Raw genomic sequence first — 27,566 nt, 5'->3', positions numbered from 1 at the left:
CCAGGGAGAAGATAGAATGGCACCAGATGGGGACAGTCATTAAGGAACTAATTATTAAAAGGACAGGTGGCAAGTTGTGTTTGATGGGGATGGGAGGGACAGCTGGATTTTTAATGCTATGCCTTAAATAGTTACTGCCCAGCTTTTTAAGAGTAGGGAAATTTTATGTTTCTGGTGTTTTACTTAGTTTTTAAACATAATTTATAATTGTTATTACTACTATTATTATTATGAAGGTAATGATGTCAAGTCCGTAAGCAAACAGTATTCGCTGAAAGTAACAAAACTTGAACAGGAAGCAGAACAGGCGAAAGTGGAATTAACTGAAACGCAAAAGCAGCTTGAGGAACTGGAAAACAAAGATCTTTCTGATGTTGCTTTGAAGGTAAAATTACAGAAGGAATTTCGTAAAAAGATGGATGCTGCGAAGCTAAGAGTCCAGGTAATTTAAAAAATATAATTGAGAAAACTTATTTAAGGCTTCCTGATTTTGAGGATTCTTGTACCTAGTTAGGAAAGAAGTAGGATTCAGTTTTTACTAGCGGGAGGAACTGGATAGCAAGTTTTCTTTTCCAGTATGCTGGTGGGTTTACATAGTTTTAGTCTGGGTAGTATATTTCTTCATTCAGGAAGTGTATTATTTTAATCTTTTTATCAAAAACCACATGGTGAGAAATAAAGATAACCACAGAAAATAGTATCCTTTTCTGAAGGATAAAAGATTAACTAATGATTAAATAATACATATATAACATCTGGTATGTATATAGCACTTTCTTGACACTCTACAAATATAAGTGTTTCAGACAGTTTTCTGAAATCATAACTGATTGGTTTAAGAAAGGTTAATAACTTTGAGTACCACATCTTATTCTTAATTTCCTAATGCTGTACTTTGCTATATCCTCAAATATAGCTACAGTTTAAAAATTCTATTCTTTGATAAGTATTCCATTATAGAGAGATTTTGTGCATGAAGCCGTTCCCAGATGCTTTTGGTATAGTCAGAGTGCTTTGTTAGTTTGCTTATAATGAATTTACTAAAGTGCCTTTTCCAGTTCTTTTGATTCATAATCTTTTTTTAAAAATATTTTATTTATTTTTTCGCTGTGTTGGGTCTTAGTTGCGGCACGTGGGATCTTTCGTTGTGGCATGTGGGCTCTTCACCGTGGTGTGCAGGCTTCTCTCTAGCGCATGGGCTCATTAGTTGCAGTGTGCAGGCTCTCTAGTAGCGTGTGGGCAGGCTCAGTAGTTGTGGTGTGAGGGCTCCAGAGTGCATGGGTTCTGTAGTTGTGGCATGCAGGGTTAGTTGCCCTATGGCATGTGGGTTCTTAGTTTCCTGACCAGGGATCGAACCAGCGTCCCCTGCATTGCAATATGGATTCTCAACCACTGGACCACCAGGGAAGTCCCTGATTCATAATCTATTGCTTTCATATTGTTTCCACTGTACATAGAATGGAATTGTAGTTAACCTAGTCAGAGCATTAGTTATCTATTTTTGAAACTGTGCCACAGTTATTTTCTTTCAACAAGGTAAGTGTTCACCGCACACCTCCTGTGTGCCAGGTCCTGTTCTAGATGGGGATGCAGGAGTGAAAAGAGCAAAAAAGTCCCTTCTTCTAGGGTTTTTAATGCCATCTCAAACATCTGCACATCGCCATTAAAATTTTATTTTACTTAAGTAGCCTCTCAAGTCAACACCAAGTTAAAATAACGTGACGTGACACTTTGCACTTTCCTTCAGAATACATTTTTTCCCTTAGCAATTCACCTCCGAGAGTCTTGCGATCAATTTTTTAAAATTTCTTGACCGTTAAATTAAGGCTGCGACATCTAACAACGTACTCGTTTTAACAAAACATTAGTAGAACAAAACAATTAAGAGCTTTCCTTTATGATTATTATGAAATTTATTTATAATTTCATAGGTTTTTATCCTACCTTCAGTTGTTTTTTGTTTTTTAAAGACACATTTATTCAGCGTCCTGATCAGACTATTACAGTTAGCAATCAACAGCATGAGTGCAAAAAACAAAAACCTACATTAAATAAAACCCTTTGTTGGAATGCTTTACACTTTCCGCAGAACAGAAACTAAAATAACCTGTTATACAACTAGGCACAAATACAGCCCTTGAGTTTTTTTTGCCCATACACATGAGTATTGTCTAAAACATGTCTTCTTTGTAGCAGCTAGACCCTGCCACCGCTGTGCTTGGCCGAGTTCACAAATCTCTTGTAACCTGTAGCTTCCCTGTCACTCTCCTGGCTCTCCTCTCCTGCTAAACTTTGTTTCCTGGCAGTAATTAAAACCTTCTGCCACTGCTGTAGCTACTGCTGCTGCTGGAATTACCATAGCCACCTTGGTTTCGTGGTTTGGCAAAGTATTGGCCTCCACCACCATAGGGGCCAGAACTTCTGCCTCCACAGTTTCGTCCTTTCATGGGTCCAAAATTTGAAGATTGATTGTTGTAATTGCCAAAATCATTGTAGCTTCCGCCACCTCCAAAATGGCTTCCGTCATTACCAAATCCATTACTGCCATCCCCACTGCCACCATATCCCCCCCCACCACGGCTGCCACCAAAGGCATCTCGACCACTGACGTTCCCTCCACGAGCAGAGTTGTCATTCCCACCAAAACCCCCTCCACGACCACCACCAAAGTTTCTAGAACCACTTCGACCTCTTTGGCTGGATGAAGCGCTAGCCTTCTCTTGCTTAGATAGGGCTTTCCTTACTTCACAGTTGTGGCCGTTCACTGTGTGATATTTCTGAATGACAGTCTTGTCTGCGGCGTCATGGTCATCAAAGGTTACAAAAGCAAAGCCTCTGTTTTTGCCACTGCCTCAGTCGGTCATGATTTCAATCACTTCAGTTCTCCCACACTGTTCAAAATAATCTCTTAGGTGATGTTCTTCAGTGTCTTCTTTAATGCCACCAACAAAAATTTTTTTCACGGTTAAGTGGGCACCAGGTCTTTGAGAATCTTCTCTTGAGACGGCCCTCTTTGGTTCCCCAACTCTTCCATCCACCTCGTGTGGCCTCACATCCATGGCCGCATCCACCTCCTCTGCAATGGCATACGTGACAAACCCGAAGCCTCTGGAGCACCTGGTGTTTGGACCCCTCGTTACCACACAGTCTGTGAGCGCTGCCCGCTGCTCAGGTGGCTCCTCAGATTCGCATCAATTGTTTCAAAGCTCAGACATCTGATGAGGAGCTTCTGCAGCTGTTCGGGCTCTTTGGGAGACTGACTTAGGCACGACGGCAGTAGAGGGGGGAGGCTTCAATGATGCTTACTTGGCGGCATCCACGGGCAGAAAGGTTATCCTACCTTCAGTTCTGATTGTAATTCTTATACTCAGTATTAATAAGTAAGAACCGATCTTGTACTGGTCATCTGTCTATTCAGATTTTCTATTTCTTCATGATTCAGTCTTGGAAGACTGTGTGTATCTAGGGATTTATCCATTTCTTCTAGGTTATCCAATTTTTTGGTGTATAATTGTTGATCATACTCTTTTTTGTCTTTTTTTTTGGCTGTGTTGGGTCTTCATTGCTGCGCACGGGCTTTCTCTAGTTGCGGTGAGTGGGGGCTACTTTTCGTTGTGGTGCACAGGTTTCTCATTGTGGTGGCTTCTCTTGTTGCAGAGCATGGGCTCTAGGCACGCGGGCTTCAGTAGGTGTGGTATGTGGGCTCAGTAGTTGTAGCTCGCAGGCTCTAGAGCTCAGGCTCAGTAGTTGTGGCACATGGGTTTAGTTGCTCCACGGCAACTAAATGTGGGATCTTCCCAGACCAGGGCTCGAATCCATGTCCCCTGCATTGGCAGGCGGATTCTTAACCACTGCGCCACCAGGGAAGCCCCTGATCATACTCTTTTAGGGTCCTTTGTATTTCTGTGGTATCAGTAGTGACTTCTCTTTCATTTTTGATTTTATTCACTTGAGCCCTCTCTTTTTTTCTTTCTGAGTCTGGCTAAATTGTCGATTTTATTTACCTTTTCAGAAAACCAGCTCTTAGTATCACTGATCTTTTCTATTGTTTTTTTAGTCTCTATTTCATTTATTTCTTCTCTGACCTTTATTATTTCCTTTCTTCTACTAACTTTGGGCTTTGCATGTTCTTCTTTTTCTAGTTCCTTTAGGTGTAATGTTAGATTGTTTATTTGAGATTTTTCTCGTTTCTTGAGGAAGGCCTGTATCACTGTACACTTCCCTCTTAAAACTGCTTTTTTTGTGTCGCATAGATTTTGGACAGTTGTGGTTCCATTTTCACTTGTCTCAAGGTATTTTTTGATTCTCCTTTGATTTCTTTGTTGACCCATTGGCTGTTTAGTAGCACATGGTTTAGTCTTCATGTGTTTGTGTTTTTTCCAGTTTTCTTGAAATAGCCAAAATTATTATTTTTCTAAGGAGGTTATTATATTAACCATATAAATCTATAGCTTAAGCCTTGTGTGTGGATTTAGCAAAGATTATTTTTATGGTTGTGATTAAAAGATTAAATGAAAGATTATTAATAGGGTTTGAATTATCATGTTCTTTTTGTTTTCCATGTTTCTTGTTGTGTATCTTTTTCTGCTGAGGGTACTGATGAGGAAAGGAAAGAACTTAATTAAATTCAAAAGAAACATCTCATAGAAGGAGGACTGAAAGAAGTGTCCCACATAGTTTTAGAGATTTCTGTGCCTTTGCCATATGCATGCACAACTGATGGGGATTGGGATGCTAAAGATGATAAGGATGGTGGTGGGGATGAGAAGTGTGATAGTTAAGTATCTACCAAGTGCTATATACATACTAGATGTTTTATATGTATTATATGTATTACTTAATCATTATTTAATCCTTTGAAGTGGGTATTTTTATTTATTTATTTATTTTTTGCGGTACGCCGCCCTCTGTGCCACCAGGGAAGCCCTGAAGTGGGTATTTTTACACTCTTACAAATGAGGAAGCTAAGGTTTACAAAGGTAAAATAACTCACTCAGTCACATAATTGTGATGATAATAATAGTTTTCAGTACTCTAACATTTCATACCATTTTAACATTGAAATACTAGTGGTTTTATTGGTATAATGAAGTTATTTTAGTTTTTAAAACTTAAAAAATTTGTTTTAATTAAAATCTAAAATCTGTATTCTTGGTCTTTAGATATATATAGCATTATATGCTGCATTATATGCTCTGTTTAATGCTAACAGAGGTGCACGTTTGAGCATCTGTGGAATAAGTGCAAATGACAAACCTATCTCACTTTTAAATAAGATTATCAGTACTTATACTGATATCTTCAATATCATGTGGAAAAGACACTAAAATTCTAGTATTAACATTTTTTACTCCAGTATTGCAATACTGTCAAATATAAGTGACAGAGGCTTCCCTGGTGGCACAGTGGTTGAGAGTCCGCCTGCCGATGCAGGGGACGTGGGTTCGTGCCCCGGTCCAGGAAGATCCCACATGCCGCGGAGCGGCTGGGCCCGTGAGCCATGGCCGCTGAGCCTGCGCGTCCGGAGGCTGTGCTCCGCAATGGGAGAGGCCACGACAGTGAGAGACCCGCATACCGCAAAAAAAAAAAAAAAGTGACAAAGCCAGGGTCCAAATCCAGGCATGGGAAACTGCAGAGTCCTGTGGCCTCCAAGCTAGTAGTACTCCAAGTAGTCCATCTGCAGATTGTTCATTATTGGTCTGCAGTGAGATAAAGGTAAATGGGAGCACAGCTTCTCTCATCAACAAAGTCTTGCATGAAAACATCATCAGCTGAATCTAATAATGTGCTTCATGGTGCAGGCTGACAACAGTCTGTGAGTGGTACTGGTCCACAGACCACATTTTGAGTAGCGCTGCTCTAAGCTACAATGCCTCTGTGAATACTTAGTTTAATTAAAACAAAATGTGTTTATGTCAACAATTTATCGCCAAGATAAAGAAAATAATTAATCATAGTCTGCATAACTTACAAATGACCTCACCTTAACTTTTTTATGTCACATAAGAGGTACTTACTTAGTGTAACGCTAAAGTACAGCATACAAATCTAATATATGTTTGCTTGTTTGATCAGGATTAAATTGAAATACTCTGGTATTTTATATTAGTAAACTCTTCAAAAAATTTTAATGCTGTCTATGGATAACTTTACCTAGAGAGGAAAAGCCTTATTTAAGGTAATTAAAATAGTAATTACAATGGTTGGTCACTCTCAGGGAAAATGGTATCATTTCTGATCATCTTAACTCAGGGATTAATGATTTAGGCTGCAGCTGGATATTAAAGATGAGCACAGTGGAATACTATGCAGTCATATAGAAAGAACAAATCTATGAGAAAACACCTCTAAGATACGTTAAACAGAAAAAAAGGGGAGGTGGAGAATAGTCTACCTAGAACATAAAGTTACTTATGTGCATATAAATTATTTCTCAAGGAATATTTAAGAAATTGGTAATTTTGTTTCAGGAAACAGGACAGGTAGATTAGGCGTCTGAGAGAAGAGTCATTTTAAATATAAGTTTAGTTTTGTATTGTTTTAATTTTTATTATGTACATAAAATATTTTAAAATTAAAACAATAAAAAAAGCAACGATGTCAATTTTGTTCTGTTTGGCTGTCAGCACCAGGAAGTCTCATTATTCTTTATATCTGGTGAAAATTATGATATTTGCTTGACTATAAAAGTAGAAATGTAGAAAACAGTTGTGAAACTATCAAGAATAAATTAAAATCTAGGCAAAAATGCCTACCTGCGTCATTAAATGAAAAGTTTAAGTTTAGTGGAGGGATATGAGAGGTGCAGTTTTACATTTTGAAATATTCATATGATCCCAGGTCTTACAGAAGAAGCAACAAAATAGTAAGAAATTGGCATCACTGTCGATCCAAAATGAGAAACATGCTAATGAACTAGAGCAGAATGTAGATCACATGAAGCATCAAAAGGTACAGCTGCAAAAAAGACTTCAAGAAGAAAATGAGAAAAGGAAGCAACTGGATGCAGAAATTAAGCGGGGTCAACAAAAAATCAAAGTAATATTGTCATACTTTCCTGCTAAGCATAATATGAAATGTTCAATGGCTCAGAGCTAATGTAACCAAGGTCTTGATTCAGTTGGCTTGTGAGGTATCTCACCTTGGCCTGTCCTTGGCTGCTGTCCTCATTCACTTTAAAACTTTGTTGATCTACATAGTAAAAGCTATTTATTGAATTCTGAGTACTGTCTTGAAGGCTTTGACTTCCCAAAAGAAAGTGCCGTGATAATTTCTGTAACTAGGATCTTAACTTCAGTTGAGGCTGTCAAAAACACAAATTTATAAAGCTGACTTTCTAAAAAAATATCTAACATTTGAATAGGATTTGCCATTTTCAAAGTGCTTTGACATGCATTGTCCATGTGGCAGCATAGAAAAAAGTACAAGGTAAAATGGTACCATTTCATTCATAGTGTGCAGAAAAGTGATCAGACCTGTATGCCCAGCCGTTCTATAGAATGGATTGGGCTGGGGAGGAACTAGTGGTGTCAGCCTGGGCTCTGGAGCCAGGCTTGCATGTATTCAATCCCAACTCTCTCAGTTCCTGGCTAGATAAGATCATTTACTGAGAAAATCACTTACCCTCTCTGTGTCTGTTTATTCTTATCTAAGATGGCCTTATCATACTTGCCTCAGTAGGGCTCTTTTGAAGAAGAGAATGATGATAATGATCATAATAACAACAACAAACACTTATCTAGCACTGTGTACCAGGCTCTGTTCTGTTCAAATGTTAAGCAAGACCCAAGGTTTGGAACATAATTGGAGATTTCCTAGATTTTAAACTTTGGAAAATAATATATTCTCAGACCTTCAAAAAAAAAATGACAGAATTTAGTGATGGAAGGGAACTTAAAAGAGCATTTAAGCCAAATTACTGATTTTTTTTTTTAATCAGCTTTATTGAGATATACTTCACATATCATACAGTTCACCCATGTAAAGTGTACAGTGAGTTTTGGTATATTACATTATTGATTTTTATAAAATAATATAACATGAAATTGACCATTTTAACTTTGTTTAAGCATATAGCTCAGTGCCATTAATTACATTCGGTGTTGTGCAACCATCACCACTGTCTTTTTCCAAAACTTTTTCATCACCCTTAATAGACACTTGGTAACCATTAGCAATAATTCCCTTTCCCCTCTTCCCCCCAAGCCCCTGGTAACCCTAATCTACTTCTCTCTTTATGAATTTGCCTATTCTAGATATTTCATAAAAGTGAAATCATACAATATTTGTCCTGTATCTGGATTTTTTCATTTAGCATCATGTTTTCAAGGTTCAGCCATGTTGTAGTATATATCAGAACTTCATTCCTTCTTATGGCTGGGTAATATTCCATTGCATACACAACATTTTGTTTCTGCATTTATCTGATAGGCACTTGGGTTGTTTCCACGTTTTGGCTATCGAATAATGCTGTGATAAACATTGGCATAGAAGTAACTGTTCAAGTGCCTGCTTTCAATTTGGAATTGAAATACCTAGGTGTGGAATTGCTGGGTCATATGCTAATTCTATGCTTAGCTTTTTGAGGAACCACCAACTGTTTCTGATAGTGGCAGCACCATTTTACATTCCCACCAGCAATGTATGGGGGGTCTGATTTCTCTGCATGTTCATCAACACTTGTCATTTTCTGTTTCTTTTTTATTATAGTCATCCAAGTACATGTGAAGTGGAATCTCGTTGTGGTTTTGATTTTCATTTCCATAATGACTAATGGTATTGAACACCTTTTCATGTGCTTATTGCCCGTTTGTATATCTTCTTTGGAGAAATGTCTTTTCAAGTTCTTTGTCTACTTTTTAATTGGGTTGTCTCTTTGTTGTTGAGTTGTGGGAATTCATTATGTATTCTGGACATTAAACTTTATCGGATACATGACTTCCAAATATTTTTTTCCATTCTGTAGATTATCTTTACATTTTCTTTTTTTTTTTAATTTTATTTATTTATTTATTTTTGGCTGTGTTAGATCTTCATTTCTGTGCGAGGGCTTTCTCTAGTTGTGGTGAGCGGGGGCCACTCTTCATCGTGGTGCACGGACCTCTCATTCTCATGGCCTCTCCTGTTGCGGAGCACAGGCTCCAGACGCACAGGCTCAGTAGTTGTGGCTCACGGGCCCAGTTGCTCCGTGGCATGTGGGATCTTCCCAGACCAGGGCTCGAACCCGTGTCCCCTGCATTGGCAGGCAGATTCTCAACCAGAGAAGCCCTTTACATTTTCTTGATAATATTCTTTGATGCACCAAAGTTTTACATTTTTTATGAAGTTCCAGTTTATCTATTTTTCCTTTTGTTGCTTGTGCTTTTAGTATCATATCTAAGAATCTGTTGCCAAATCTAAGGTCATAAGGATTTACCCCTATGTTTTCTTCTGGAATCTTATGGTTTTAGCTCTTATATTTAGGTTCCTGGTCCATTTTGAGTTAATTTTTGTATATGGTGTGAGGTAGGGGTCCATCTTCATTCTTTTGCATGTGGAAATCCAGTTGTTCCAGCACCATCTATTGAAAAGACTATTCTTTCCCTGTTTAATGGACTTGGTACCCTTGTCAAAAATCAATTGGCTGTAGATTTATGGATTTATTTCTAAACTTTCAGTTCTATTCCATTTGTCTATATGTCTATCCTTGTGCAAGTACACACTGTTTTGATTACAGTAGCTTTGCAGTAGGTTTTGGGAAGTAAGTCCTCCAACTTTGTACTTTTTCAGGATTGTTTTGGCTATTTGAGGACTCTTGAAATTCCACATGAATTTAAGGGTCAGCTTTTCCATTTCTGCAAAAAAGGCCATTGGAATTTTTTTTTTAATGCTTTAATTGTGTTTAATGCATGGTTCTTTTTTTTTTACAGCAGCACTCAACAAATTTTTATTTTCAAATTATTCCTTTTACGACGATCTGTTCTTGGGTTTTTCTCTGTAGGTCCACTTTTTAAAAATTTATTTATTTTCTTTATTTTTTTGGCTGCATCTGGTCTTAGTTGAGGCATGCAGGATCTTTCGTTGTGGTGCAGGCTCTTTGTTGTGGCACAATGGCTTCTCTCTAGTTGTGGTATGTGGGCTTCTCTCTAGTTGTGGCATGCAGGTTTTCTCTCTAGTTGTGGTGCATGGGCTCCAGGGTGCGTAGACTCTGTAGTACGCAGCACACAGGCTCTCTCATTGAGGCGCGCAAGCTCAGTAGTTGTGGCGCGTGGGCTTAGTTGCCCTGCGGCATGTGGGATCTTAGTTCCCTGACCAGGGATTGAATGCAAGTCCCCTGCATTGGAAAGCGGATTCTTTACCACTGGACCACCAGGGAAGTCCCAGCCATTGGATTTTTTTTTTTTTTTTTTTTTTTTTTGCAGTACACAGGCCTTTCACTGTTGTGGCCTCTCCCGTTGCGGAGCACAGGCTCCGGATGCGCAGGCTCAGTGGCCATGGCTCACAGGCCCAGCTGCTCCATGGTATGTGGGATCCACCCAGACTGGGGCACGAACCCGTGTCCCCTGCATTGGCAGGCGGACTCTCAACCACTGTGCCACCAGGGAAGCCTGCGGCCATTGGAATTTTGATATGGATTGTGTTGACTATGTAGATCTCTTAGTGTAGTATTGGCATCATGACAATATTAAGTTTTCCTATCCATGAGGATGGGGCATCTTTTCATTTATTTAAATCTTCTTTAATTTCTTTCAGAATGTTTTATAATTTTTAGTGTACTAGTCTTTTACCTCCTTGGTTAAATTTATTCCCAGATATTTTATTATTTTAGATGTTATTATAAATGGAATTGCTTTCTTAATTTCCTTGAGTTACTCATTCTAAATAATAGTGGTAATAATCATTATTATAGCAGTAAATAATATTTATTATTTGTCTTCAGTCAGTACTGTGCTAAGCACTTATGTGCTTTATCTCATTTGTCTTTTTCTCTTCCTGTATTTTCATCTTTTCCTTTTCTCCTAGATTCTTTCTTTAAACATCTTAGACTTTTCTCATCCTAAAATTATTCTCCTTCAACTTTATACTTCTCTCTCTCACTTCTCCCCTTTATAACCAAACTTCTTGGAAAAGTTTACTATATTTGATTCTGTTTCCTTTCCTTTCATTTGTTCTCTTCTCCTCTCCAGTCTGGTTTCTGGGTCTTGGCTGTACCGTTCACTTCAAAGCTCTTGAGAAGTTCACTAGTGCTCTCTCTGTCACACCTCAGCTGCATCCACCATAGTTCACCACTCTCTCCATCTTGAAATATTTCCCCCTTTGCCTTTGTGAAATTATACTCACCTTGTTTTTTCTTCTCTGATTGCTTGTTCTTTGTCTTTGCTAGCTTATCCTACACTATCGTTTCCTACCTATGGAAGTTACTCAGGGCTCTAGCCTATGCCCTCGTATCTTCCATACTCTGTCCTGGGTGACCTCTCACCTTGTCTTTTTCCATGACTGCAGTTTAACTCTGACAACTCCCAGATTTAATCCTTAATACCAGATTTGCCATTTGAGCTCTGGATTCATATATCCAACCATTGACATCTTTATTAGGTTGTCTTATAGGTGAATTCCCTTACTTACCTCGGCACTATTCCTCCTCCCTGCTCCCTTCATGGGAGAGAAAATATAGTTTTCCAGTGTACTTTACATGACATTTCAATGCATTCAGATGGGTAAGCTAGAAATTTAGCAGTCATCCTTGACTCTGTCCTCTTCCTCATTACGCATATCCAATGAATCACAAAGTCCTATAAATTGAGTCTTCTAAATATCTTGAATCTGTTCAATTCTCATTTCGCTGACAACAGCCTAGTCTGTTCGTTCCTGTCCTTCCTCCAGTGTGAGGATCAGGCCTGCCTGTCAGTCCTGTGGTCTTTGGGTCTCAGCTTCTCATCTCTCATGAACCCTGGCTTAAAGCAACAAGACATAGCACTCTCTAAATCTATGTTTAGGGAAAAGAAAAATACTTTTGAGCAGAATGCATAGTCTGCTGAAATGCAACTCTGCCTGTAACTTAAACTTTTTACATTCTTATCTAGGGTAATTTTGTTCCTTCTCTCATTCTAGGGAAATGTGACCCATTTAAGGGGAGAATGAGTATTCCAGAGAAAGGAACAGTCTGCCCCGAAGATATATTGAAGTTTCTACTACTTAATGCAAAAGCAAAACCTGCTCAGAGTCCTAAGGGATATCTTGTCTTCTGTTTGGAGCTAACTGTCTAACATTCCATTTTTCACTTGACTAAACCATTTCCAGAGAATACTATGACTTCTGCATAGGTTCTCCATGTTCTTCTGCATAGGTTCTTCAGTTCTTAACTGAAGACTATGGATGAGCTGTAAAGGAAAGGTATAGGAACCCCTGAAATGTGACCTGGGATTTTTACTTCTCTAAGCACCAATTTCCTCATCTATAAAATGGGATTTATAATGGTATCTGTTTCATAGGATTATTGTGAGGATTAAATGGGATAATTAAATAGATGTAAAAAGCAAAGCACAGTACCTGGTAGACAGTTATTTTACTATTATAATAGAGATTACAATATAAGATAAAGGTAATTATGTCTAGAGCAACATGCAAAAGAGGGGATTAGACCACCTGCAGTACACTTTCAAAGCATTTGTAGAAGAATAGGAATAGTAGGCAGTCAGCTCCAGTATAAGGTGCCTTTATTTCAGCATCCTGAAGTTGCTGTGACTGTGACAGGGGCTAACTTATAACTGTGAACTAGAGCTAGGGAAGCATGAAAAATTAATGGGTAGTAAATATAACAGGGTCCAAATGCACTCATAATTCAACTCAAGTGGGCATAGAAAATGTATCTAGTCTATAGCAGACCTGTGTTCCTTATGACACCCCTCCCACCCTGCCCTGCCCAAACCATGTCACGAGAATTTCTGGAAATATCATGGGAACTAACCAAATTACCAGTCTGTCCAAACCTTATTCTGATAGTTTAAACATTTCCTTCAAATAATTCTCAGTTCTCTTGAATAAGAATATTCAGTCTCTTGGCCTCTTCCTCCCCATGATTCTCAAAGATAGAGTCTGGTATATGTGGTGTTCTGGTGTGTAGCTTTATTGCATCACATGGTGTTGAAGGGGAAGGGACTTTCTGAGTTTCATTTGGTCCTTGGATGTGACTGGCTGGAATCTGCTCTCTCTTGTTCACCTTTCCCTGCTGGCACTTGATATGAAGCCAGTATAGTTCATAGATTGGTCTCACTTTCAGCTTAGAGCCTGGAGGTGCTTTGGCTTCATCTCATCTCCTAATGGCATTATAAATCCCTGTTGAGACTATTAGATCTTCCATCTAGCTTGCTAGCCCAGTGGCCTGTCCTCACCTTCAGTTTTGGGGTCAATTCCCCACAATAACTGACCCCTATTTGTTCTCAACTCAGGATCCTCATCATCTGAGGCCAAGAAGTCCAATTAGTCTCTGTTTCCTGATCGTACTTCTCTGTTCTTTCAGCAAGACTGGGCAGATCCATGTGTGTGTGAGGCCTCTGCGCTGCAGTCCTCATTTTCTCCGTCTGCTCTCAGTGATACCTTTATTTATCATCCCCTTTCTGGGCCAAAACTCAGAGAGAAGAAAATTGGGACACACATCTTTTTTACTGTCTCTTTTCTCCTTTCTGCCATTTCCAGGGCTGGAAAATGGTAGACTTCCCTTTTACTTCCTTTTTATCAGTACTTCTGAAATTACCTATGGAAAAGATACAGGTTTCATTTTATTATTAATTTGTCACAGCCCAATACCTTTGTAAAACAAGAACTAGTAGAAAAATGAAATAAAAACTAAAATATACAAGTCTATCTTTTAATTATTAGATTCAACAGACATAAAATTATTCTGTTAAATTTTTGTAAAAGGTTCTAAACACTTACTTTTAATTTCTGTACTTATCCATCGTGGACCAGTAAGGAATAGCAGTGTGGACCAGTTCACTTTGAGTTCATGGCCTCCTTCCTGATTCCTGCTAAGCTTTGGTGGTGGATGGCAACATCGTCTCTAAACCCCAGTAGAACACAAGGGCCCTCTTGACATGACTCTTAAGATGTGAATGGAAACTAAAGGAATTTGGAAAATACTCTTCAGAGGACCATGATCAATCTTGAAAGACTATTTTCATGCTGCAGAATCTGATTTTTGAATGCTGGAAACTGAATATAACTTTTCTTTTTACATTTCTCCTGTGATAAATTCTAATATCCCCATTGCAGATGGGTGCCTTGGGTGGACTAACTGAAGGTAATGAACTCAGAAAGGCAGAAGAAAAGAGCAAATTTATAATTTTCATACTCTTATCCCTGTTATGCAGATTTGTAACACTGGCAAAGAATGAAAAAAAATACCTAGTTTTTCTAGTAAATCCTGATTTTTACTGTGAGATTTTATTGCTTGAATGAGGGGCTAACATTATTTTCTTCTTAAATGGTCCCAACCTTCATCTACTCGTTTTCTTTCTTTTTGCAACTAAGAAAGTAAATGTTAAAATGATTATCTGCATAAATATTTAATGATGACCATGTAGTAAAAGCAATAAGGTGTTTTCAATTCCTGTTATCTATAGGAACTACAGTTAAAAACAGAACAGGGAGAAGGTCTAAAACTGAAAGCTGAGGACCTTGATGCATTTAAGATGAAAAGGAGAAAAGGTTCGTTTGGAAGTATAGACCAACTCCAGGTTTGTCGATTCTATTTAGTGTTTCCTGGTTTCACTTCAATTTGATGATTGTCTAAGTAGGGGTAAAAAGTGGTGGACTCTGAATAAAATCTTCAAACACTAGGTTTTGCCACTCAAGTACAAAATTTCTAATATTTCTTCTGAATTTTTTGTGTTATTAAAAAATTAATTTCCCATTCGGAAATGTGCTGTATTCTTATTTCAGTAGAAATGGGTTTATCTGAATGTTGAGGAATGTAAACATGAAAACTAGATTGTATTTATTCCCATGTCAATACTGGTTTATTCACCTGGAAACATATATTTCTAAAGATAAGAGATCTCTACTCAAGCACAACCAAATTCTATATGCACCGTATATAATATATTAAAAAGCTATTGTTTTAGTGCCACATTTAAAAAATGAAATCCATAGATTAATATCAAAGTTCAAAGAAACAAAGTTTTAATTTTATGTAAATTAGAAATGGCAGTTCTAAAAGTCTTGAAGATTAATGTGCTTAAAACTGTAATTACCCTCAAATGCAAATACATCACCTTAATTCTGAAAAATTTATTTGCTCTCTCTTCTTAAACCTTATATATTTTAATAGTAAAATTTAGGACATGAATGTATTCTCAGTTATTTTACTAGTGTATTTTAGAAATTAGTTGAAGAGCTCTCTCTCTGACGTGCTTGGTAATATTTCTGGGTGGAAGGGTATGTGGGGGAGTAGGTGAGGTAGGAATGCATAGAATAGTTAGACCTGCTTTTCAAAATGTTAAGGATCTAAATTTTAAATGAATACAATAATAGATTCCCACAGCTTGCACTGATTATGTTGGGTTAAAAATAATAATAAAACAAACAAACAGAGACCTTCATGCTTTTTAATGTTGTAAAACAACATTTTCCAGAATTTGACTCTAAACAAGAACAAGATTATATATTAATCAATATGACTATCCAAAGACCTTTTAATAGGACATTGATTTGATATGAAGCTCTCTTATAAGAAGAGAGTATTTAAAATTGGAACTGTGTGGTAGGAATATTTATTATAAGAAAAGACAAAATAAGAAATTTTCAGAAAAGTTACTAAGATACAGTGAATTGCACAAATCATACCCTTTATTATATCAAATGCAGAAAAATCCATTCATTTATTATTATTTCCCTAAAAAAACCTGTATTATGTTAGCAGACTCCTACCCATTCTTCAAAGCACAGCTAAAATATTGCCTACTCTGTGAGGCTGGCACTGACATTTCTTCCATTTCTCAGACAGAACCGATCCCTCCTTCCATTTTTGCATACATAGTACCTAGGAGTTTGCTGTATACAACATTTATTATCAACCGTCATAATTTTTTGGTTTCTTTCCTGTTGGAATGGAGCTTACAGAATATGTTATTCATCTTTCAGACCCCACTCACAGTCAAGAAATGTTTGTAGAATATGTTTTAAGTTAATTGCTAGTCTTCATAGGGTCTCATATATGGAGTTTCTAAGGTATAGCTGGATATAACAAAACTAAAGTATTTCTGTAGCTGCTCTGGGATATGCTTCCTGTTCCTAATAATTGTAGAGCTGCTATTTTAGGCCTCAATATTATTTGGATGTGCTGTTGCTTATAGGACCATACTATCTAGGTCTGGATGGAAAACTACATAGCTCTGGACCTGCTTTGCCTTGGCCACTTTGCTCTCTTTTTCTCATGCATATTCACTGTCTTATTGTCTTAATATAGATTTCTAGGGACAGTTTTTATCAAGTTTGAGAAGAACTGGAAAATAGTTCTATATCGATTTGTTTTCTTATTATTTGTTATTTAGGTGGCATTGCTTCATTACTATGTCCCAGTGCAGATGGACACTTGGTAGAGTTCATCTTGGACAGTCATTCCATTCACATTTTTGTTTGTACTTATTTCTGGGTATCCTTAACTGAAGAGAATACTGAGATGTTTGGTTTGGAAATCTTTACAGCTCAATTTATTTTATTTTGTAATTATTTGATGTTGACAGGCTACAATGCAGAGTGGATTTCCATGCTCCATCATCTATGTCTTCCACAATGCGTATTCATTTATTCACCTCATTAGTTGATTGACTGAATCAAGAATTCATTTAACATTTTATTGAAAGCCAATCATGGGCCAGGCAGTAGAGCAGGCACTGAGGCTACAGAGGCAAAAAGCACTGTCGCTGCAATCAGTCAAGGAGCTCAAGTAGGGGAGAAAGACTGTAGAACAATCAGTAGTATTAGTGCTGTGAGAGAGGTGTGCACCTCTGTAACAGAGAAGATTTCCAGCATGTTCTCAGAACTAACTCTCAATATAAAGAAAACTGTCAGCCTGAAAAATCTCAGACTCAAAACATATTTGTGGAATAAATTTTAATTCCTTATAAAACAACACAGAAAGATGTTAGCTTAGAACCACTTATTTCTTGACAGTTTTGGACAGACACTATTTTATTATTCTCACTGTTCATTTAAGGTATTCCAGATAGTTTTTAAATGTTCATTTAAGGTGTTTTAGTCAATCTGAAGCTATATTATTACCATATAAATTTTATGGTGAAGAAAAATTATAACATTCCTTTGGAATTTTAATGTAGAAATTGGATGAGCAAAAGAAATGGTTAGATGAAGAAGTAGAGAAAGTTCTGAACCAACGCCAAGAATTAGAGGAGCTGGAAGAAGACTTAAAGAAACGGGAGGCCATAGTTTGTAGGAAGGAGGCCCTGTTACAGGAGAAGAGCCATCTGGAAAATAAGAAGTTACGATCTAGTCAGGTATTCTATTTAATATGCTCTTTGATTCTGGTTGTAAGCCTTATAAACTAGGATTTATTTTTCTCTATGAAGTAAATCATACCACTGTAAAGTTAGAAACCAAAAGAAAACTTTTCTGGTTTTCAGTGTATTTCGCTTATTAGTGCTTACTTAATGTCTATCACTAAAATCTATTTTGAAGTAAAATGTTCAATGTTCTACCAAGTATGATTTACTTATTATTAACTTTTGGGGGGTATTTTTAAAAATTGTAGTATATTATACATAACATAAAATTTACCGTTTTGACCATTTTAAAGTGTACAATTCAGCGGCATTAATTACATTTACAGTGTGGCACAACCATCACTCTTGTCTATTTCCAAACTTTTTATTGCCTCAAACAGAAACTCTGTAACCATTAAGCAATAATTCACCATTTCCCCTGGCAGCCTCTATTATTAACCTTAGTGGATATTTAATTTATTTATTTATTTTGCGGTACGCGGGCCTGTCACTGTTGTGGCGTCTCCCGTTGTGGAGCACAGGCTCCAGACGTGCAGGCTCAGTGGCCATGGCTCACGGGCCTAGCTGCTCCGCGGCATGTGGGATCTTCCCGGACCGGGGCACGAACCCATGTCCCCTGCATCAGCAGGCGGACTCTCAACCACTGCACCACCAGGGAAGCCCCCTTATTGGATATTTTAAAAATTAATTGTACCATTTGATGCTGTAGAGTGAACATTGATAATTTGGAAGAATAGACTTGAAAACGATCTGTCATTTACTACTCACAGTTAGGGGTTTGCAGGTTTCCTGTAAAAGAGAGAAGATTTTGTATAGTGAAGATTTGTTTATTTTTCTAATTAAAAAGACAAGGGAGACTTCTGGTTTTCTAGTTTCAACAAGATGTGATATTTAGGAAGTCAGAACATACTGAGGTAAGCAGAGAGTGCAAATAAAGGAAACCCACAGGAAATCATAGCAAAATTGATTCTTTGAAGGTTGTTTTAATAAAACAGAAGAGAAACTTGAGACATATTTCTGGGTTTCTTTTAAAACAAAAGTCATAAGAATATTACATATTTTTTCAGTATTTAAGAAATACCATAAGATGCGATCATATGCATTTCAGACAAGAAACATGATATAAAAAGGCCTATATTCATAACATATAGAGATTTAACTCAAATGAATGAAAGACCTAGATGTAAGTGCTAAAACTATAAAAGTCTTAGAAGAAAACATAGGTATAACTCTTTGTGACCTTGGGTTAAGCAATGGTTTCTTGGATATTTCACCTAAAGCACAAGCAACAAAAGAAACATTAGATAAATTGGACTTCATCAAAATTAAAAATGTTTGTGATGCAAAGGACATTATCCAGAAAGTGAAAAGATAACCCACAGAATGGGAGAAGATATTTGCAAATCATATGTCTGATAAAGGACTTGTATCTAGAATAGATAAAAAACTCTAACAACTCAATAATAAAAAGACAACCCAATTAAAAAATGGGCAAAGGATATAATAGAAATTTCTTCAAAGAAGATATACAAATGTCCAATAAGCACATAAAAAGATGCTCAACATCATTAGCCGTCAGGTAAATGCAAACTAAAATTTAAATGAGATACTGCTTCACACCCACTAGGATGGCTATAATCAGAAAAATAGATAATAAGTGTTAGTGAGGATATGAAGGAATTGGAACTCTCATACACTGCTGGTGGGATTGTAAAATGGTGCAGTTGCTTTGGATAACTATCTTGTAGTTCCTCAAAAAGTTAAACATAGAATTACCAAATGACCTAGCAATTCCACTCCTAGGTGTATATCCAAGACAAGTGAAGACATACGTGCACAGAAAAACTTGTACATGAATGTTCATAACAGCATTATTCATAATAGTCAAAATATGAAAACAACCCAAATGTCCTTCAACTGATAATATATAAATGAAATAATGGGATATTATTCAGCAATAGAAAGGAATGAAGCACTGATACATTCTACAACATGGATGAACCCTGAAAATGTTATGTTAAGTGAAAGAAGCCAGTCACAGTAGGCAGTTCCATAGAGACAGAAAGTAGAATACTGGTTACTTAGGACTGGGTGGGGGCTTGGTGAGGAAATGGAATGACTGCTAGTGGGCATGGGGTTTCTTTTTTGGGGCTGATGAAATGTTCTAATATTGATTCTGGTGATGGTTGCACAACTTTGAGAATATACTAAAACCATCTAATTATACACTTTAGGTGAATTGTATGGTACGTGAGCTATATTTTAGTAAAGCTATTACTCAAAAAAACTATAAACCCATAAAGGGAAAAAACAGTAGGGGAGACAACAGAGGACAAAATGTTACCAAAAAATGTAAGATGGAAAACAGATAGATAAGTGGTTACTGACTTAGCAGAACAGAAGAAGCTGAAATCCAAATGTCTAGAAGAGGGACATCAATGAGAGCCAAGCCTTTAACTTTAGCTTTTTTTTTTTTTTAAATAACAGCTTTATGAGATATAATTCACATAAACATGAAAAAGACTCAGAAATGAAGGGACCCTGATTTTTAGACGGCGGGAGTGAGGCCTAAGGATGAAAACAGGGCATAGTCAGGAAAGCATCCTTTTCTGATTCTGGGACTAGATGATTTATTTTCTGAAGATTGAACCAGATACAGCAGAGGGCCGGGTTAAGTCAAAATAAACAGGGAATGAATGAAAGTCTGAATCCTGAGATATCCATTTCCTAACCCCTACTTGGATCCCAAAATGCTGGCAGCCAGACTTACACTTCCCAGCAGGAGATTGGTGGATCTTTCTGAAACAGTCCCAGAAAAAAAGACCTTAAAAAATTTACATTTGGGAGCCCCCAACTAAGTGGCCAGATCCCAGATATATCCTATTGTGACACATCTTGCCCACAGCAGTTTATCAGGATTTTAATACCTGACTCTTAAGTATGATGTATATTTCAGGAATGCTACTAACATTAAAGACAGAGGCCAAAACAAAAGGAAAAAAAAAAAAAGAAGCTCAGATAAATTATAGAGATAGAGCAAGGAGCTGAAAAAACTTCTTAAAAAACCTTAATATCTTCAAGGTGGTAAAAGATGATACTCTATCCATAAAGCAAGAATTGCAGCCTATAAAAAACATGAAAGAACTTTCGGAAATTAAAAGGATTGGAGGATAATGTTAAGGAAGTATCTCAGAAAGTAAATAAAAAGATAAATAGAAATTAGGAGGAATAAAATTTAATTGGCAGGTAAACCCACAAAGTCCATCATCCAAGTAACAGGAATTCCAGAAAGATACAACAGAGAAAACAGGAGAAGAGGAAATTATCAAAGACATAATACAAAAAAATTTGTCAGCACTGAAGATATAAGACTGGGTTGAAATAGCTTATCAAAGGCACAGCAAAGAGTACTAAAAGCATATCATTGTGAAGTTTTGAGTACACTAGGGGAAAAAATGTATCCTGAAAGCTTCCAGATAGAAGACTAGTCACTTGAAAATCTTGAGAGTCAGAATGGCATTAGACTTCTCAACCTTCTTCATTAGAAGTTAAAAGACCTGAAGCAGTCTTAAAATTCATAAGGAAAATGGTTTCCAAACAAGGATTCTCTTTTTAGCCTAACTATCAATCAAATGGGAAGGTAGAATAAGGACATTTTCCGGTGAAAAAATTACCTACTACCTAGCCTGTCTCAGGAAACTACTAGAGGATGTGCTCCTTAAAAATGAGGGTGCAAGCTATGATAAAGGAAGACTCAGGATCCTGCAAATGTGATCTAACTGGAAATTTTCAGGATAATACCAAAGGAAGTCCAGGAACAACTAGTCCAGTTTGGAGCAGGAGGATGGAGGCTCCAGGCAAAATGTTCATGTATTCACAAAATCATGTAAACTGACCATTGGTTTATCTAAAAACTATAATACAATTTATGTTGGGAGAATAGAGGGAGGGGAAGTACAGAAGAGGAGGCATAGGAGTGCTAAATCCTTGTCTTCCGTAATAGATAATCAGCAGACAGTATCTAAAATTGGTAATGTTATTTAGAAACATGGACATAAACACCAAAAGAAATAGCTTAAAAGGTTAAAGATGGTTGTTTCTAGGGAGCAGGACTCAGGGGAAAGGGTCAGGTAGGGGACTCTTTTTAAAAACATTATTAAACCTTATGGCAGTATATACATATAATTACTTTGACGAAAAACTCTTTTTAAGATTATCTTAAATTGGTCATAATGAAGATCACCGTAAATCTAACTGGCCATAATTTTGACCGGAATGAAATAAGAGTAGAAACAAATTGTATGTTTAAATAACAACAAACCAAATGTCAACCTCTAGGAAACGTTAGCATACTTAATTCTACTATGTAACAGGCCAAGAAAGAAAAGTTTAATTTGGAAAATAATACAAAAGAAAAATACTGCCTCTCAAACCTGTGTTGTATAGTCTGGTTTGGCCAAGCAATACTTAGTAATAAATTCATTGTTTGAAAAATCTCCACTTTTTAAAAAAAGGCATTCAACTTAAGATTTTAGAAAATGAAGCTCCCCAGTCCCCCAAAAAACTCCATGGGAGAAAACAATAATGTAAAAGCTAAAACTATGTTCACTTAGTAATTTTCTCTGTGTTTTTCCTAATTTATTTACAGTCTGGATTTCTAATAACTGATCTTGGGGTGTCTGGTTGATTGTCTTTTTAGGCTTTAAACACAGATAGTTTGAAAATATCAACTCGCCTGAGCTTGTTGGACCAAGAGTTGTCTGAAAAGAATGTGCAGCTCCAGAACAGCACAGCTGAGGAGAAAATAAAGATTTCAGAACAAGTTCAAGCCCTCCAGAAGGAAAAGGATCAGCTACAGAGACGAAGAAACAGCGTGGATGAGAAATTTAAAAATGGTAGTGTGTTATCGCCTGAAGTAAGTCGGTATGCTTTGAAACTAGAAGTACTGTATGATGGATCACTTGGATGATTTCCTCCATTTTTGTTACTTAAACATAAAAATGACAAATCTGGTCAACTTTGTTTCTTTGAGACTTTTGTCAGATGTAATGAGTCTGCCTGTCACCCGTTTGGCGCCATGAGGCATGCTTGACTAGAAACTGTGATGTCCTCTCGTAGAGGTCCATGAACGTGGTCCCTTCCAGGCATTGCCAGGGACTGGGAGACTAACGTTTCTTTTGAGTATGGTCTTTCTTAGCTGGGGTTTCTCATCTGAAATCACAGAACACAGAAAAAGATTTGAGGGACACTTTTCTTCATTTCTTCCAAAGAGGGCACCTGTCTTCTCTCTATGTACCTTTCTTGAATGATACTTGGTAATTCATCACATATAACCCATGTCTAGGGCATTAATGCTTAATTCTTTCAGAAAGTATGGGAGCATGTTCCACTCTAAGTCCTAGCCAAGTAGATGCATAAAACTCATACCCCAATAAAAACACCTTTTAGGGGCTTCCCTAGTGGCGCAGTGGTTGAGAGTCCGCCTGCCGATGCAGGGGACACGGGTTCGTGCCCCGGTCCAGGGGGATCCCACATGCCGCAGAGCGGCTGGGCCCGTGAGCCATGGCCGCTGAGCCTGCGCGTCCAGAGCCTGTGCTCCGCAACGGGAGAGGCCACAACAGTGAGAGGCCCGCGTACCGCAAAAAAAAAACCAAAAAACAAAAAAAAAACCACCTTTTAGGATTTTTCATTTAGGGGAGGATATGACTTCTCTCACCTTTATTTTTTTTAACTATGTAAAAGATGTTTCATTTGTTGGCTAGCAAACTGTCCCAGACTTTGTCTTTTCAAAATTTTACTTCAGTTGGCAGTGGTATCTATACCTTATTACTTTATCAGACAAAGATGAACTTTTTTTTTTTTTTTAATTTATTTTTGGCTACACTGGGTCTTTGTTGCTGTGTGCAGCCTTTCTCTAGTTGCAGCAAGCGGGGGCTCCTCTTCATTGCAGTGCTTGGGCTTCTCATTGCAGTGGCTTCTCTTGTTGTGGAGCACGGGCTCTAGGTTTGCGGGCTCAGTAGTTGTGGTGCACGGGCTCAGCTGCTCTGCGGCATGTGGGATCTTCCTGGACCAGGGCTCAAACCCGTGTCCCCTGCATTGGCAGGTGGATTCTTAACCACTGCGCCACCAGGGAAGCCCCAAAGATGAACTTTTGAGCCTGGATTTTCTCTGCAAATATTTATAGTTGATGTCCAAAGTAAGGGAACGCTGCTGAGAGAAAGTAAGTGGCTGGGAATCATGTATCTTGTGGTGTTTTAGATTGGAGCAAGTGTGACAAGAAGTGAAAGGGGCTGGTTAAGAAGGAACAGGGGAAAGGATTTCATGACATTATTGTTCATTGAGTTGATGAAAGAAATTGAAGACAACCTTGACTGGGGACTATGTGACATTATAAGCTTCTACTGCCCTATTTTATAACTTAATTGGGGTAGCTTTGTCAAGGATCACAGAATGAGGTTGTCCTCCTGAGGCTGTTAAATTGGAGCCCCAAGCCTACAGATGTGAAGGTCTGAGAGCCTTAGATTCAGCAAAACATAGGATTTAAGGAATTCTTGCCTGCCCAGGACAGTTACTGGGCCCTATGGGAGAAAAAAAAAGAAGGAGAAAACATTATGCTTCTCTTGAGGAATTCATACTACATCTGAGGAGACAGATAGAAAGATGAGAAAACTCTAAACCCTGAAGAACATAAAAAAGCAAGTTATAGATAATGTAATAAAGCTATACTTATTACATTATTTATACAAAACAATGCAGTGATCATTTGGGGGAAGATTCAATTAAGGCAGCCTTGTTAGATCAGAATCTTGAGCTGGATTATGAAAAACATGGTATATATTGATAGATATAAGAAAGAAGGCCATTTTAGATAGAACACTGTTAAATAAGGCATAGAGATGGGAATGAGCAAATTATGTTTGCAGAGGGGTAGAGTGGCCATTCTTTTTTAATTTTAATCTTTTTGTACAATTTTTTTTTTTTTTTTTTTTTTTTTTTTGCGGTACGCGGGCCTCTCACTGTTGTGGCCTCTCCCATTGCGGAGCACAGGCTCCGGACGCGCAGGCTCAGCGGCCATGGCTCACGGGCCCAGCCGCTCTGTGGCACGTGGGATCTTCCCGGACCGGGGCACGAACCCGTGTCCCCTGCATTGACAGGCGGACTCTCAACCACTGCGCCACCAGGGAAGCCCTTTTTGTACAATTTTTAAGGTTACACTCCATTTAGAATTATTACAAAATATTGTCTATATTCCCTGTGTTGTACAATACATCCTTGTAGCCTGTTTTACTCCCAATAGTTTGTACCTCCCATACTCCCACCCCTATAATGCCCCTCCCCCCACACTGGTAACCACTATTTTGTTCTCTATATCTGTGAGTCTGCTTCTTTTTTGTTATATTCACTAGTTTGTTGTAATTTTTAGATTCTGCCTATAACTGATATAGCATTTGTCTTTCTCTGACTTATTTCACTTAGCATATTGCCCTCCAAGTCCATCCATGTTGCTGCAAATGGCAAAATTTTGTTCTTTTTTATGGCTGAGTAGTATTCCATTGTGTATATATACCAATTCTTCTTTATCCATTCATCTGTTGATGGACACTTAGGTTGCTTCTGTGTCTTGGCAGTTGTAAATAATGCTGCTGTGAACAATGGGGTGCGTGTGTCTTTTCTAATTAGTGGGTATTTTTTTTTTTCTGGATATGTACCCAGGAGTGGAATTGCTGGGTCATATAGTAGTTCTATTTTTAGTTTTTTGGGAAACCTCCATACTGTTTTCCACTCTGCACCAATTTACATTCCCACCAACAGTGTATGAGGATTCCCTTTTCTCCACATCCTCACCAACATTTGTTATTTGTGTTCTTTTTGATGATAGCCATTCTGACAGGTGTGAGGTGGTATCACATTGTGGTTTTGATTTGCATTTCCCTGATGATTAGCAATGTTGAGTATCTTCTCATTTGCCTGTTGGCCATCTGCATTTCTAGAGGGTCAATTCTTATCTTCAAGAAACATTTAAGTTTCTATTTCATGAGGAATTCTGTAACTAAAAACATTATGTAGTGTTTTGTGGTGAAAATGCAGCACAATGCATGGTACTTGTTTGGCAGCCACCCTGGATTTGTTTGAGGGAAGGGTGAGCCGCCTACAATCGGTGGGGTTCCATTTAGTCCTGTGAGCGTCTGTGCACCCTGCTTCCACATGGTTGGTTCTTCTTAGCGTAGCTCTGAAATGGGCTCTGCTCTCACCACTGTTTTCACGCCAAGATTGGTAGTACTAAATAGATCTCCAGTAGCAGATGATCAGGAACATGAGATTCTGCTGTGACATAAGACATCAGTAAAATCTAGGTGGAATGGTTTGCTGTTTTGATGTCTTTAAACTTGCTCAGAATTATTTTTTCTTTCCACAATAAATCAGAATATTTTTTCTAATTGTATTACTTCATGGGAAATGATAGAAAGATTTTAGATCACTATACTAGTATAGGATTACCCAACAATTTAATATAAACAAATCACCTCCTTTTTTGGGGGGTAAAATCCAGAAACTAAAATTTAGAAAAAATAAAATATTTGAACTCTGTTTTTCTAATAATGCAGAGCAGTTACCTAGTAAGTGGAGTATAGGAAGAATACATATGAATATCTATGTTTATTTCATCTTTTACATTTTCAATTTCATGTTTTTTCGTTTTTTTTTAAATTTCATGTTTTATCATTAGAAAATGCATATAGTTTATAGAGAAATACATGCAGTGCTTGCTCAAAAGGTTTTGTTTGTCATGTTTGTTTTTTACTAATGGGAAATTTGTGATCTAAGATGTTTGGAGACCACTGCTTTAGATCCTTGTTACTCTCAGTGTGATCTCTGTACCAGCAGCAATAGTATCACCTGGGAGCCTGTTAGAAATGCAGAGCCTCAGGCACCACCAAGACCTGCTGAATTAGAAGTCTGCATTTTTACAAGCTCCCTGGTGCATGTTTGGAAAGCAGTGCTCTGTGACAAAGCATAGTCAACTCTTGATAATCTAAGGTTTGAGTTGTGGCAAATTCTTCATCCTGGGACAGCTTCCCATTGCCCCTCATCTTCTCAACCTACAACTTTTTGCTGGGTTAGATGGAAACACAAATATTTATATGCTGGAGCCTCACTAGAGCAGGCTATCCTCAGGGTTCTATAGATTTGCTGCCTTACATTATCTCAGTGCTTCGCTAACATAGATCCAAAACTATAGAAACTAAATTTGTACCAAATTGTTCTCATCCATTACATAAAGGCAAACTCTTTCCACATTTATTTTTTTTGTTTTTTTTTGTGACCTTTCTAAACTGTTTTAACTTACAGGCCTTATAAAATGTCAGTTTTATGGCAATAAATATTAGCTCCTGTGCTTGCAGAAAACATGAACTTACTACTTTGCAGGAGAAAGAGTTATCAGCAGAACTATGTCTTTTTCACAAATAATGGGGCTCACTGTGCTCAGGTGTACTAGGTAATCCTTTCTTTTTTTTTTAATTTTTAATTTTTTTATTTATTTTTTTATGCAGCAGGTTCTTATTAGTTATCCATTTTATACATATTAGTGTATATATATCAATCCCAATCTCCCAATTCATCACACCACCACCACCCTCTGCTGCTTCCCCCCATTGGTGTCCATACATTTGTTCTCTACATCTGTGTCTCAATTTCTGCCCTGCAAACTGGTTCATCTGTACCATTTTTCTAGGTTCCACATATATGCATTAATATACGATATTTGCTTTTCTCTTTCTGACTTACTTCACTCTGTATAACAGACTCTAGATTCATCCACATCTCTACAAATAACCCAATTTTGTTCCTTTTAATGGGTGAGTAATATTCCATTGTATATACGTACCACATCTTCTTTATCCATTCGTCTGTCGATGGACATTTAGGTTGCTTCCATGACCTGGCTACTGTAAATAGTGCTGCAATGAACACTGGGGTGCACATGTCTTTTTGAATTATGGTTTTCTCTGGGTATATGCCCAGTAGTGGGATTACTGGGTCATATGGTAATTCTATTTTTAGTTT

General features: G+C 37.6%; 1 protein-coding gene and 1 pseudogene across 4 annotated transcripts in view; one reads left to right on the top strand and one right to left on the bottom strand.

Annotated features, from left to right (window-relative positions):
- The window catches only part of KIF27 (kinesin family member 27), an 87,492-nt gene that overhangs the window by 38,947 nt on the left and 20,979 nt on the right, over positions 1 to 27,566 (top strand). Inside the window, exons 10-14 of one of the 3 annotated variants that reach the window (XM_082843142.1) lie at positions 237 to 442; positions 6,841 to 7,038; positions 14,601 to 14,714; positions 17,316 to 17,492; positions 22,198 to 22,413. In XM_082843142.1, coding sequence (XP_082699268.1) covers positions 237 to 442; positions 6,841 to 7,038; positions 14,601 to 14,714; positions 17,316 to 17,492; positions 22,198 to 22,413 — 911 coding nt within the window. The remainder of the gene's footprint in view (positions 1 to 236; positions 443 to 6,840; positions 7,039 to 14,600; positions 14,715 to 17,315; positions 17,493 to 22,197; positions 22,414 to 27,566) is intronic. The other 2 variants (XM_082843143.1, XM_082843144.1) reach the window with 2 other exon arrangements.
- LOC309964587 (heterogeneous nuclear ribonucleoprotein A1-like) lies at positions 2,310 to 6,764 on the bottom strand (annotated as a pseudogene). Its single transcript has 2 exons — positions 6,756 to 6,764; positions 2,310 to 3,290 (listed from the first exon to the last, which is right to left on the bottom strand). The product of its transcript is annotated as a heterogeneous nuclear ribonucleoprotein A1-like (transcript).

This window comes from Leucopleurus acutus (genome assembly GCF_964270905.1).
Source record: "Leucopleurus acutus genome assembly, chromosome: 7".
Classification (NCBI taxonomy): Eukaryota; Metazoa; Chordata; class Mammalia; order Artiodactyla; family Delphinidae; genus Leucopleurus; species Leucopleurus acutus.
Note: the sequence above shows the minus strand (reverse complement) of the source record. Positions and strands in the feature narration are given on the sequence as shown.